Source organism: Rana temporaria, chromosome 5 (assembly GCF_905171775.1).
Source record: "Rana temporaria chromosome 5, aRanTem1.1, whole genome shotgun sequence".
Taxonomy (NCBI): domain Eukaryota; kingdom Metazoa; phylum Chordata; class Amphibia; order Anura; family Ranidae; genus Rana; species Rana temporaria.
Genome location: NC_053493.1, coordinates 389,852,231 through 389,867,655, shown reverse-complemented (window position 1 = coordinate 389,867,655; position 15,425 = coordinate 389,852,231). Strand labels below are relative to the sequence as shown.

Below are 15,425 nucleotides of genomic sequence, written 5' to 3'. Positions count from 1 at the left end.
CTTTAAGTCCCAAACAGCCTCACCTGCTTCCTCTTTAATCCACCCCTGTGAATTGCTATTGTGCTCTTTTTTCGGATCAGCAAAAAAAAAAAAAAGGTTCCTTTTTTTCATTGGTCCAAAAAAAAAAAAAAAAATATTATTATTAAAATATATATATATATATATATATATATATATATATATATATATATATATATATATATATATATATATATATATATATATATATATATATATATATATATATATACACACACACACACACACACACATTTTTTTTTTTTTTTGGACCAATGAAAAAACGGACCCTTTTTTTTTTTTTTGCTGATCCGAAAATGATCCGATCCGTGACTCCTGATCCGAGGATCGATCCGATCCGTGAGTTTTTTGATCCGTTTCACCCCTACTTGACAGCACTAATATATATATATATAATCACAAACAATATCTTTTTGCAAATACAGGCCCTAATAGAACCCCCATACTTACAAATTGTCTAAGCCCTGGTTCCAAAAAGTGATCACACAGGAGGCGGCCACGGGAAATGCCTGGTAAGCACTACATTTCCCATTTTCTGGGATACTCCCATGCACATTTTTTACACCTTGCACTCTAGGTTATGCTTTATGGGTTTTGATTCTATGCCGTTTTGTGATATATACTTTTAATTGATACTTTGCTTTTTAGATATACTGCACACAAAGATCTACTCCTGAAGAAGCGAGCAGTGGCTCGTGAAACGTGTTGAGTTTTAGATGCTTGTATAACTCTTTATACCCAATAAAACAACACATGTGAATAGCTTGGCTTTTATGTCCATGTATTTCCTCACGTTTTCAATAAACTATGTAACCATGTTTATTTCTACTTTTGTTGTCCCCCGTGCTCACCTCACTCAAAGTCCCATGGCTATTTTTGCTTTATTGGAGGCGATATGCATTTTCCTTGGTCCCCATTTGAACCCTTAACCACTTAACCCCCGGACCAAATTGCTGCCCAAAGACCAGAGCACTTTTTGCGATTCGGGACTGCGCCGCTTTAACTGACAATTGCGCGGTCGTGCGACGTGGCTCCCAAACAAAATTGGCGTCCTTTTTTTCCCACAAATACAGTTTTCTTTTGGTGGTATTTGATCACCTCTGCGGTTTTTATTTTTTGCGCTATAAACAAAAATAGAGCGACAATTTTGAAAAAAATGAATATTTTTTACTTTTTGCTATAATAAATATCCCCCACAAATATATAAAAAAACATTTTTTTTCCCTCATTTTAGGCCGATACGTATTCTTCTACATATTTTTCGTTAAAAAAATAGCAATAAGCGTTTATTGATTGGTTTGCGCAAAAGTTATAGCGTTTACAAAATAGGGGGTGTTTTAATGGTATTTTTATTAACATATTTTTTTTACTAGTAATGGCGGCGATCAGAGATTTTTTTTCGTTACTGCGACATTATGGCGGACACTTTGGACACTTTTGACACATTTTTGGGACCATTGGCATTTTTATAGCGATCAGTGCTATAAAAATGCACTGGCAGTGAAGGGGTAACACTAGGGGGCGTGGAAGGGGTTAAGTATGTCCCTGGGTGTGTTCTTACTGTGGGGGGGGGGGGGTGGCCTCACTAGGGGAAATCACTGATCCTCTGTTCATACATTGTATGAACCGAAGATCAGCATTTCCCCTGCTGACAGGACCGAGAGCTGGGTGTTTACACACACAGCTCCCGGTCCCCGCTCTGTAACGAGCAAACGCGGGTGCCCGGCGGCGATCGAGCCCGCCGGGCACACGCACGGGAGTCCGGAGCGAGCGGGGGCGCTCGCGCGCGCCTAGTGGCCGCTCAAAGAGCTAGTGGCCGCTCAAAGAGCCGACGTTATACTACGGGCTCTCGCCCAGGAGAGCCGACCTGCCGCTGTAGAATGACGGCGGCTGGTCGGCAAGTAGTTAAAGACCTACACCATTGAGCCGCAACCATGTTCACAGTACATCTCTGTTCACTTAAAGTGGAGTTCCACCCAAAAGTGGAGCTTCCGCTAGTCTGATTACTCCCCCCTTCGGTGTCACAATTGGCACCTTTCGAGGGGGAGGGGGGACAGGTATCCCTCCCTACTTCCGGGAGTCCGAGCTGCGGCCCGTGACGTCATCACTGGGGCTCCCCCAGCCGCCGGGCCAATAGGGGAGAGGAGCGAGGCATGCGCAGTAGGGTTCCTGGCGTGAAGCCGAAAGGCTACCCTTACCCGCAATAGTGGCGGCAGCACCTGACAGCTGATGGAAACATCAGCTGCTGTGCCGACATCGCTGGACTCCAGGACAGGTAAGTGTCTATTTATTAAAAAAACAGCAGCTGCAGTATGTGTAGCTTCTGGTTTTGAAATATTTTTTGGGGTGGAACACCACTTTAAATGGGTCGCCAGTAGTGCCTGAGAATGCAACAGGGATCAAGTGTACAACCCTCTCTGGCCGCTGGGTTTGGTTTAGAATGGGTGATAAAATCACGTCTCAACCGCCTATATTTACTATCCCTTGGTTCCAAGTGTAAATGAGCTGCACTGTTTTCTTCATTGTTTATTTAATTTCTTTGATAATAATGGGAAAAAAAAGTCATATGGTGGGGGCAGGGCTTTTTTTCAGGGGGAACTTGGGGGAACTCAGTTCCACCACCTTTGGCTCAGACCCTTTGGTGCCTGCTCACTACAATCACTTGTATACACAGAAGTCTGGTTTCTGTGTTTACAAGTGACAGCTCTGCACTCTGTGTGTAACCCCCTGAACTCTGCACTCTGTATGTAATACAATTCTGGTATTTAATGCCCCTTTAAGACCCTTCTACAGTTTTTGAAATCTGAACGGGGTCGTGGTTGAGTTCCTGCACCTATTTTCTTAAAAAAAAAGCTCTGGGTGGGGGTATGATGTATGCAAAGTAGAACGTCCCTAAGGCTCCATGCACACAGAAGCTGATAAACTGCAGTTTATTGGCATTTTGGGCTTTTTTTAACCACTTCCAGCCCAAGGACGTCCTGGACTTTCAGTGGGGATATCTGACAGATGCCTGCAGCCACAGGCATCATTCAGATATCCATCTCTTCAGCCGGCGAATCCCTGCACCATAAGAACGATCATTGCGGCGGTTCCGCCGCTTGATCGCTCTTATAGGTGGCGGGAGGGGACGCCCCCCCTCCCGCCACCATCCGGTGCTTCTCCGGGCTCTCCTTTGCCATCAGGGACCCGGAGAAACGATCCGCCGGTGTCCGATGGAAACCATAGAGTAGACTGGTGACCAGATGGTTACCAGTCATCTCTATGATCGTCGGAGGCCCGGGCGCGATGTTATGACGTCACGCCCGGGTCCTGGAATGTAAACACAGCCGCAATCGTGGCTGAAAGCATTCGATCTGTGAATTTTTTTTCACGATCTAATGCTTTCCAGCCTGGAGGAGAGATGTGGGGTCTTATTGACCCTGCATCTCTCCATAAAGAGGACCTGTCACAAACCATTCCTATTACAAGGGATGTTTACATTCCTTGAAATAGGAATAAAAATGATCAAAAAATAAATAAATTTCAAAATAAGTGTAAAAATAAAAGAAATTGAGTAAAATAAAAAAAAATAATAAAAAAAAAATTTTTAAACGCCCCCATCCCCGGTAGCTCGCGCTCAAAAGCGAACACACACGTAAGTCCCGCCCACATATGTAAACGCCGTTCAAACCACACATGTGAGGTATCGCCGCGTGCGTTAGAGCGCCAGCAACAATTCTAGCACTAGACCGCCTCTGTAACTCTAAATTTGTAACTTGTAAAAAAAGCGACGCCTATGGAGATTTTTAAGTACTGACGTTTGGCGCCATTCCATGAGTGTGTGCAATTTTAAAGCGTGACATGTTAGGTATCTATTTACTCAGCGTTATAACTTTACTGTTTTGTTATTTTTTAATTCACAAAACCGTTTTTTTCCCCAAAAAAAAAGCGTTTGAAAAATTATTGCGCAAATACTGTGCGAGATAAAAAGTTGCAATGGCCGGCATTTTATTCCCTAGGGTGTCTGCTAAAAAAACATATATAGTGTTTGGGAGTTCTGAGTAATTTTCTAACAAAAAAATTATGATTTATGCATGTAGGAGAGAAGTGCCAAAATAGGCCCGGTATGGAAGTGGTTAAAAAGCCCGTAAACTGAACTCTATGTTGGCCTATGTGCCCATGCACACATGGGCGATTTTTAGTGTTAATGAGCTTTGGAGTTTATTGGCTTTTTTCAGAACGCCCGAAATTTGCGTTCAAAGTGCAGTTTTTCGGTGGGAAAAAACGCTAAAAAACGCCGGAAAACGCTAAAAAAACTCTGGCGCCAGCGTTTTGTCCATTGCAAAAAAAAAAAAAAAAGGCTAGAAAACGCTACACTGAAAAACGCTAATAAACGCTATTGCAAAAACGCTAAAAAACATTGAAAGGCTTCCTGCAAAGCTACTGCCGTTTTTTATAGCTTGTTTTTTTAGCTTCTGTGTGCATAAAGCCTTATTGTTAGATTACTGATCACACGAAAGATAGATACAATAATTGCTGGAGGTTCCCTGAGAGCGGGAAGGTATTTCTGGGGTTCCTCCGTGTTATAAAGGTTGAGAAACATTGAATCAGACAAATCTGTAGCTGAAAGCAGACAAGGCTGAAGTGTGGAGGACGGAGAGATCCGGATCCGTGAAAGGGAAGGCCGGGAACATTGTTGCAGAGCAGGTTTTCGGCAAACAAATCCCGGCACCTGATTGGTGGCTACAGACAACACCTCCACTTTCCTTTCCTTGTATGAGTCAACTCCACGTGTTTGGAGAGCGAGCGTCGCCCCCGGTGTCCCTGTGGCTGAGATTCCACAACTCAGGTGAAGCTCCATGACCCAAGAAGAGATCTGATCTACATTCCAGACAAAGCGACTGACATCTTCATTCTACCGGGGACACAATAGGGGGGGTTTACTGAAACTGGAGAGTGCAAAATGTGGTGCCGCTCGGCACAGAAACCAATCAGCTTCCAGGTATTATTGTCAAAGCTTAACCACTTAAGGACCGGACCAATATGCAGCTAAATAACCCAAGGGGTTTTTACAATTCGGCACTGCGTCGCTTTAACAGACAATTGCGCGGTCGTGCGACGTGGCTCCCAAACAAAATTGGCGTCCTTTTTTTCCCACACATAGAGCTTTCTTTTGGTGGTATTTGATTACCTCTGCGGTTTTTATTTTTTGCGCTATAAACAAAAATAGAGCGACAATTTTGAAAAAAATGCAATATTTTTTACTTTTTGCTATAATAAATATCCCCCAAAAACATATAAAAAAATGTTTTTTTCCCTCAGTTTAGGCCGATAGGTATTCTTCTACATATTTTTGTTAAAAAAAAAAAAAAAAAAAATCGCAATAAGCTTTTATCGATTTGGTTTGCACAAAATTTATAGCGTTTACAAAATAGGGGATAGTTTTATTTATTTTTTAATTTTTTTACTACTAATGGTGGCGATCAGCGATTTTTTTCGTGACTGCGACATTATGGCGGACACTTCGGACAATTTTGACACATTTTTGGGACCATTGTCATTTTCACAGCAAAAAATGCATTTAAATTGCATTCTTTATTGTGAAAATGACAGTTGCAGTTTGGGAGTTAACCACAGGGGGCACTGTAGGAGTTAGGGATCACCTAGTGTGTGTTTACAACTGTAGGGGGGTGTGGCTGTAGGTCTGACGTCATCGATCGAGTCTCCCTATAAAAGGGATCACTCGATCGATGCAGCCGCCACAGTGAAGCACGGGGAAGCCGTGTTTACACACGGCTCTCCCCGTTCTTCAGCTCCAGGGAGCGATCGCGACGGGGTGGCTATAAACGAATAGCCGCGCCCTCGTCCCGGATCCTTCCTGAAGCCACAGGAACCGCCGCATGTACGGGGGGGGGGGGGGGTTCCGATCGGACCCCCGACCCACGTCTAGGCAGGGACGTACAGGTACGCCAATGTGCCTGTCCGTACCATTCTGCCAACGTAAATGTACATGCGGCGGTCCGGAAGTGGTTAAATGAACAATCTGAAGTTAGAAGCCGATTGGCTACCAAGCACAGCTGCCCCAGAGTCTAAGTGCATCAGTCTAAAAGCCTCGTACACACGATCGGATTTCCATCGGCCAAACCCGTGGAATTTAGTCCTAAGGGCGTTGGCCGTGAACTTCTTCTGCATGCAGACCGCAGAACTTTCTCAGCCAACAGATACGAAACACCGTGTTTTTTTATCTCTTTAGCACCACCTTTTGGGTGACTTCTGCTAATGTTGTCTTATGGTTAGCATTGGTTCGGAGCATGCGTGTTTGTACTTTGAATTTTAAAGCATCCTATAAAACATTTTTTGTCGGAAAATCCGACAATTGTACGATGGAGCGTACAAATGGTCGGATTTTCCGACAAAACCCTTCCATCACACATTTTTTGGTAGAAAATCGGATTGTGTGTCCAATGTCCGCTATACACTAAACAATCTGATGGTGCAACCTTCTTTAGATCTACCAACAACTAAAGTGACTGGATTGTACAATCAGATTACAGTGAAGCTCCCGAACCAATAGGCTGGGTTCACACTATGCAGCGCCCTCTGATCCCTGCTGTTAGAGCTTCACAATTAATCGTGAAGAATCGCAATACAGTAAAACCTTGGTTTGAGAGTAATTTGGTTTGAGAGCGTTTCGCAAGACAAGCAAAATATTTGAATACATTTTGCCTTGATATACAAGCGATGTCTTGAGATAAAAGTAGCGTCAGGTCACAACTGAGTATAAAAAAAGAGAGAGCCTCTAAATGTAGCAATATGGTTACATTTAACCACTTAAAGCGGTTCTCCACCCTAAAGTGAAGTCGCGCTGATCGGCACCCTCCCCCCCTCCGGTGTCACATTTGACACCTTTCAGGGGGGAGGGGGGTGCAGATACCTGTCTACAGACAGGTATTTGCACCCACTTCCGGCCCGGCATTCACGAGCAAATGACGGGCATTGCGTCACATCCCGTCGCCCCCCCCCCCTGTTGTGTGCTGGGAACACTCGGCTCCCAGCACACAGCGGGAGCCAATCGGCGGGCGCAGCGCGATTTGCGCATGCGCCGTAGGGAACCGGGCAGTGAAGCCGGAGCGCTTCACTTCCTGGTTCCCTCAGCGTGGATGGAGGGGGGAGCAGCAGGGTGACGAGCGATCGCTCGTCCTCTGCTGCGGACGCCGCTGGATTCCAGGACAGGTAAGTGTCCGAATATTAAAAGTCAGCAGCTGCAGTATTTGTAGCTGCTGGCTTTTAATAATTTTTTTGGGCGGAACATCCGCTTTAAGGACCGCTGCACGACAATATAGGTCGGCAGAATGGCACGGCTGGGCACATCAACGTATATGTACGTTGCCCTTTAAGCCCAGCCGTGGGGTCGCAGGCGTGCGCCCGAGGCGCACTCCCGCAGCCCGGTCCGAAGCTTCGTGACCGCGGGACCCGCGGACCCGTTCGCCGTTGGAGTCCCACGAGCGGTCCCCGGAGCTGAAGAACGGGGAGAGCCGTATGTAAACACGGCTTCCCCGTTCTTCACTGTGGCAGCGTCATCGATCGTGTGATCCCTTTTATAGGGAGACACAATCGATGACGTCACACCTACAGCCCCCCCCCCCCCCCTACAGTTGTAAACACAAATTAGGTCACACATAACCCCTTCAGCGCCCCCTGTGGTTAACTCCCAAACTGCAACTGTCATTTTCACAATAAAGAATGCAATTTAAATGCATTTTTTGCTGTGAAAATGACAATGGTCCCAAAAATGTGTCAAAATTGTCCGAAGTGTCCGCCATAATGTCGCGGTCACAAAAAAAAAAAAAAAAACGCTGATCGCCGCCATTAGTAGTAAAACAAAAAAATAATAAAAATGCAATAAAACTATCCCCTATTTTGTAAATATCCCCTATTTCGGCAAACTAACCGATAAACGCTTATTGCGATTTTTTTTACCAAAAATATGTAGAAGACTACGTATCGGCCTAAACTGAGGAAAAAAAATGTTTTTTTTATATATTTTTGGGGGATATTACAGCAAAAAGTAAATAATATTGCATTTTTTTCACAATTCTATTTTTGTTTATAGCGCAAAAAATACAAACCGCAGAGGTGATCAAATACCACCAAAAGAAAGCTCTATCTGTTGGAAAAATAGGACGCCAATTTTGTTTGGGAGCCACGTCGCACGACCGCGCAATTGTCAGTTAAAGCGACGCAGTGCCGATTTGCAAAAAGGGGCCAGGTCCTTTAGCTGCATTTTGGTCCGGGGCTTAAGTGGTTAATGAAGGTACAGCACTTATTGCTACACTTAGAGGCGCCTCTCTTCTCTTTTATACCCTGTAAAAAAAATGCTTTGATATACAAGTGCTTTGGATTACAAGCATGTTCCTGGAACGAATTATGCTCGCAATCCAAGGTTTTACTGTAGCAATCTTTTTCCCCTCCCGATCTTCAAAACAGCATCAGAGAGTTCTCACAGCTGGAAAAACAAAATCCAGGCAGCCTGCCAAGTTTTTTTAATACAACAGCGAATAAGTGGAAACAAAGTATCTTTTCCTCCTTTTATCAAAAGGAAAGAACTCTGGCGTGTAGGTGAAGGAATTTTAACCATTTAAAGACCAAACCTTTTCTGACATTTGTTGCTTTCAAGTAAAAAAAAAACTTTACTTTCTGCTAGAAAATTACTTGGAACACCCAAACATGATTTTTTTTGTTTTTTTAGCAGAGACCCTAGAAAATAAAATGGTGGTTGTTGCAATATTTTATGTCACAGCGGATTTTCAAACGCAATTTGTTTTTTAACAAAATAGGGTTGTCCCGATACCACTTTTTTAAGACAGAGTACAAGTACCGATACTTTTTTTCAAATACTCGCCGATACCGATTACCAATACTTTTTTTTTTAATGTGACGCACTGATAGGTGGCACACACTGAAAGATGGCACTGATATGTATCACGCACTGATAGGTGGCACACACTGAAAGATGGCACTGATATGTATCACGCACTGATAGGTGGCACACACTGAAAGATGGCACTGATATGTATCACGCACTGATAGGTGGCACACACTGATAGGTGGCACTGAAAGATGGCACTGATAGGTGGCATGCACTGAAAGATGGCACTGATAGGTATCACGCACTGAGAGGTGGCATGCACTGATAGGTGGCACGCACGGAAAAATGGCACTGATAGATGGCATGCACCGATGGCTGGCAGTGGCACTGATGGATGGGCACTGACGCATAGCTGGTTCTGATGGATGAGCACTGACGCATAGCTGGCACTTATGGGCAGGCACTGAACTAAATTACATGAAAGGAACTTAAACTTTTTTTTTTTCTATGCTGCCCATCTTGCTACACCCTGCACTTGGCCACATAAAAGCAGCAGCGGACATCTTGTTACACCCATCCCATATAGTGCGGGCTGGGTGTAACAAGATGTCCGCTGCTGTAATGTGACAGAGTGCAGGGTATACCAAGATGGACGTCGGGACACTGACTGTACAGCAGCAACACAGAGCGTCACTTTAGTTGCCGAGTGTGATGGCTCCGGTCACCAGTGGATGATGGCTGCGGCTGCCCCCTCTCCCCCCCACCCGGCCAGCTTACCTGCTAGCTCACTCGCTCTGCCCGCAGACTCCACCCACGGACTTCCTGCTGCTTGCCACCTCTTTCCCCCCTTACAAGTATTGGTTTAGGCATCGGCAGCATTTGCGCGAGTACAAGTACTCGCGCAAATGCTCGGTATCAGTCCCGATACCGATACTAGTATCGGTATCGGGACAACCCTACAAAATACAAAAAAAAAAAGAAGCTAAACAGCAAAGTTAGTCCAATTTTTTTGTATAATGTGAAAGATGTGAAGATGTTACACCGCGAGTATCGTGATCTTTATTCTAAGGCTAAGCCCAAAAAATCGTGATTCTCATTTTAGCCAGAATCATGCAGTTCTAGTCGGTATGTTATCAGTTAAAGCGGAACTAAACCTTCCTATCCTTTTCAGCCAAGGAAGCTGCCATCTTGGCCTCTGTTTAATGTTCAACTGCCATGATGCTGCACATGTGATCAGTTATGACACCGGCCATTGGAAGGTTTGACAGTTTGGGAGAGGACACAACCAATGGGAGTGTTACATTCCCGGCATGCCAGGAATGAAACTGTTTTGAATAACGGGTTTAGTTCCACTTAAACGTCACAAATAATTCTACGATTATTTTGTTGGTCTGATAATGAGGGTCCAAGGCCTCGTTCACACTGGGATGGAGCGTCTCTCTTTTTTTTTTTTTTTTTACTAGCCAATAGAAAACAAGAAACTACTTACCAGTAACTACTAGACAAGAAAATGCACAAAAATATATGTGTTACGCACGTACTTTCAGATCCTCGCCGAAATGCGCAATTCTGCTCCTGTACTTTGAGAAATGAGCTTCAAGCTCACGTGTGATCGAGGTCCCAGAACTAGGAGCGCACACAGGTGCCCATCCTAATAGCCCATACACACGATCCGAAAATTGGACGAAAAATGCCGCTTTCAACGCGATCGTACGATAACTGGATCGTTAGTACAGAGCTTTCGAGAGCCAATCACGGCAATTCATCTGATATTTAAACCGGACAAGCACGAAAAAAAATTCTCGTACGGAACCAGATTTTCGTTCGTTAGTATAATTGTCGTCCGAAAATACAATACAAATACATTACATTACAACACATGACATCACTTCCTATTGTTTTTTCTGTCGTACGAGAATTTTTGTGATTTTAGTAACCTATTAAATTTCTACTTGCGACTATTAAGCGAAAAAAGTCAAGACGATTTTCGGATCGCGTGTTTGGGGCATAAGTCTTCTGCCACACCGGTAATTAACGCTCTCATCAGAGAGGCAAGTGCTGTATTCACAAAGCACTTGCCTCCTAAGTTACGGCGGCGTAGCGTAAATGGGCCGGCCTAAGCGCGCCTAATTCAAATGTGGAACAGGGGGGCGTGTTTTATGTAAATGACTGGTGACCCGACGTGATTGACGTCTTTTACGAACGGCGCATGCGCCGTCCGTGGACATATCCCAGTGTGCATTGCTCCAAAGTAGGCCGTTTCGTCATGAACGTAAATTACGTTCAGCCCGATTCGCGTACGACTTACGCAAACGACGTAAAAAGATAGGCCTGTTCCAACGTCCATACCTTGCATGGGCTGCGCCACCTAGGGAGCAGCTTTATCTTTACGCCGGCGTACCTCTAACGTAAACGGTGTAACTAATTGCGACGGGCGCACGTACATTCGTGAATCGCCGTATCTAGTCATTTGCATATTCTACGCCAAACTCAACGGAAGCGCCACCTAGCGGCCATCGTAAATATGCACCCTAAGCCTCCTAAGGCTTAGGAGGCAAAAGAAAAAAGTCAGACGATTTTCGGATCGCGTGTATGGTATAAGTCTTCTGCCACACCGGTAATTAACGCTCTCATCATAGGAGGAAAATTACATTCAGAGTAATAATGTCACAGTGCAGTCACCGAGGGGTTAACAGAGCGTACGCTCAGAAAGACATAACAATGTCCCGTGTTCCTAGGACTCCACATCCGTGTTTTCTACAAAGCATGCACCAGAAGTAACTTATGAAACCACAGCTGCTGCAGAACCTCTTAGGGCTCGTTCCGCACCAGACCCACAATACATTGACAAAGCAATCTGCCCCGCGTCACATTTTTTGCCCCATGTATTGTGACTGCTGTAAAAAAAAAAAAAAAAACAGAGTTGAGAATTTACACATTACAGCACCCGACCATGTGACTTCCACCGGAGAGCCCACCAGGGGGAGGAGCCCAGAGGAGCACACAGCTGTCACTGACAAGGTCACTCCCATTGTCCAGTGCAGACTTGCCTCCATCCAATGGTATACAGTATTCAAAGTAGACCACCATCGCAGGACTCCCAATAAGACTCCTCCATTGCCCCCCCCCCTTGCCCCCCCCCCCCTCCAATGGTATACAGAACAAGAATTTTCCATGCCAAAACCCCCCTATAGTAAGACTTTCCTATCACCGTGGTAGGACCCCCCCCACCTTCAATGACGTACAGAGTAAGCCTTTGCCATGGCAGAGCAACCCAAAGAGACTCTCTCGTTGGTATGCCAGGACCTCTCCCCCAATGGTGTACAGAATAGGACTTTTCCATGGCAGGGCCACTTCTACCCAATAGTATACAATGTACAAAGTAGACTTTTGCAAGAAGTCTAACCCTGATGGCACCAGAATAAGACTTTGCCATGGTAGGACCCCCAATAAGACGTTGCCATTACCATGGTGGATCCCACAACCCAATGGCATACGGTATTCACAGTAGACTTTGCCATGGTAGGACCACCCCAACAAGACTTCCCATGGCAGGACCCCCAATAAGACTCCCCCTTCCCACCAGACCAAGACTACTTCCCACGGCAGGACCCCCCAAATGGTATACAGAAGAGAACCTTGCCATGGCAGGAGCACCAATAAAACTTTTTCCAATGCCAATCGCACCAGAACAAGACTTTCCCATGGCAGGACCCCCCCCCCAATGGTACATACAGACATTTGCATGGTTCCCATGGAAGGACCGCCCAATGGCATATGGTATACACACAGTAGATTCTGCCATGGCAGGACCCCCCCCAATCGCATCAGAACAAGACTACTTTCCCATGGCCAGACCCCCCCAAATGGTACATACAGAATAGGACCTTGCCATGGCAGGACCACCAATAAAACTTTTGCCAACGCCAATGACACCAGAACAAGACTTCTGCATGGATTATAATGGAAGGACCCAGGACCCACAATGGCATATGGTATTCCCAGTAGACTTTGCCATGGCAGGACCCCCAATCGCACCAGAACAAGACTACTTTCCCATGGCAGAAAAACCCCCTGAATGGTACATACAGAATAGGACCGTGCCATGGCAGGACCACCCAACATGGTACATACAGAATAGGACCACCAATAAAACTTTTCCCAACGTCAATGGAACAAGACTTCTGCATGGTTCCCATGGAAGGACCCCCCCCCCCCATGGCATATGGTATTCCCAGTAGACTTTGCCATGGCAGGACCCCCAATAACCCTTCCCCCTACCCCCCATTGCAATGGTGGGTCTCCATCTCCAACGGCACCAGAACAAGATTTCTGCATGGTTCCAATGGAAGGACCCCTAATGGCATATGGTATTCCCAGTAGACTTTGCCATGGCAGGACCCCCAATTGCACCAAAACAAGACTACTTTCTCATGGCAGAAAAAAAACCTGAATGGTGCATACAGAATAGGACCGTGCCATGGCAGGACCACCAATAAAACTTTTCCCAACGTCAATGGCACCAGAACAAGACTTCTGCATGGTTCTCATGGAAGGACCCCTAAAGGCATATGGTGTTCCCAGTAGACTTTGCCATGGAAGGACCCCCAATCGCACCAGAACAAGACTACTTTCCCATGGCAGAAAAACGCCCTGAATGGTACATACAGAATAGGACCGTGCCATGGCAGGACCACCAATAAAACTTTTCTCAATGGCACCAGAACAAGACTTCTGCATGGTTCCCATGGAAGGACCCTCAAAGGCATATGGTATTCCCAGTAGACTTTGCCATGGCAGGACCCCCAATCGCACCAAAAGAAGACTACTTTCCCATGGCAGAACAAAACCCTGAATGGTACATACAGAATAGGGCCGTGCCATGGCAGGACCACCCAACATGGTACATACATACAGAATAGGACCGTGCCATGGCAGGACCACCAATAAAACTTTTCCCAACGTCAATGGCACCAGAACAAGACCTCTGCATGGTTCCCATGGAGGTACCCACCATGGCATTCCCAGTAGACTTTGCCATGGCAGGACTCCAAATAACACTCCCCCCATTGCAATGGTGAGCCTCTATCTCCAATGGCACCAGAATAAGATTTGGCCATGGTACCCCCCTATATACATATACACAGGTGGTACTCCCCCCCTATATACACACACAGGTGCTATCCCACCCCATATACATACACACAGGTGGTAACCCCCCCATATATATATATATATATATATATATATATATATATATATATATATATATATATATATATATATATACACATACACACACACCCACCCCATATACACACACACACACACACACACACACAGGTGGTATCCCACCCCATATATATACATATACACACACAGGTGGTACTTACCCTCCAGGGTGACCTCCCGGCCCGCCCTCTTCAGTACCTGGACGGCCTGGTCATGGGTGGCGTCCCGGAGGTCGGTCCCGTTGACGGAGAGGATGGCGTCCCCCACATACAGGGAGTGGGTGAGATCGGCGGCCAGTCCCCGGAAGATCTTAGAGATGAGGACCGGCATCTTATTCTCCCGTCCTCCCTTTATACTGATCCCGAGCCCGCCCGGCTCCGACTTCACCACCCGCACCGCCCGCTTCTGATTGGCGATCGCCGCCTCCGGTACGGCGGGCTCCGGGTGTTGGGGGTCTCCCCGGAACGATCCATTGCTGACCCCGTTGTTATCCCCGGAGCGGTCCGCGCTCAGCACCAGGGACACCTCCGACAACTTCCCCCAAACTTTATACCAACCGTCCCGGAGCAACACCTCCACCCCACCGCCACCTTCTACCACCGCCATCCCTCCTCCATACTGAGCTCCGACCGGGAGGAGACCCGGGAACCACACCACCGGGAGGGACCGGGGAGGAGACCCACACCCGACCGGCACCCCCACCCCCAGACACACACGGGTTAATCCGGGGAGCCAGGGGGACTGAGCGGGGGCGCCATCTTGTGCTGGAAAATGGGTACTACAACCCGAGCACACGCCTCCATACAGTGCCTGTATTCATACCCTCTGACATTCCCATATTTTCTCATGTTACACCCAAAAACATAAATGTATATTATTGGGATGTTATGTGATTAGACCAACACAAAGTGGCACATAATTATGAAGTGGAAGGAAAATTATAAATGTTTTTTTAAATTTTTTTTTTTGCAAATAAATATGTGAAAAGTGTGGTGTACATTTGTATTCAGCCCCCTTTACTCTGATACCCCTAACTAAAATCTAGTGGAACCAATTGCCTTCAGAAGTCACCTAATTAGTAAATAGAGTCCACCTGTGTATAATTTAATCTCAGAATAAATACAGCTGTTCTGTCAAGAGGTTTGTTAGAGAACCTTAGTGAATAAGGATGAGCTCTGGTGTGTTCGCAGAGCCCGCCAGGAAGTTATACTTCATATTCCCATCCAGGGCAGCCATCACAAATTTTAGGGCCCCTTTCACACGTGGCGAATCAGTAATGATCCGTCCCGTGAACCTCCGCTTGCTC

General features: G+C 46.0%; 1 protein-coding gene across 1 annotated transcript in view; it reads right to left on the bottom strand.

Annotated features, from left to right (window-relative positions):
• The window catches only part of SNTB1 (syntrophin beta 1), a 248,343-nt gene extending 233,538 nt beyond the window's left edge, over positions 1 to 14,805 (bottom strand). The window contains exon 1 of the mRNA XM_040354911.1: positions 14,281 to 14,805. Coding sequence (XP_040210845.1) covers positions 14,281 to 14,725 — 445 coding nt within the window. The 5' untranslated portion in view covers positions 14,726 to 14,805. The remainder of the gene's footprint in view (positions 1 to 14,280) is intronic.
• Between the last annotated feature and the right edge of the window lie 620 nt (positions 14,806 to 15,425).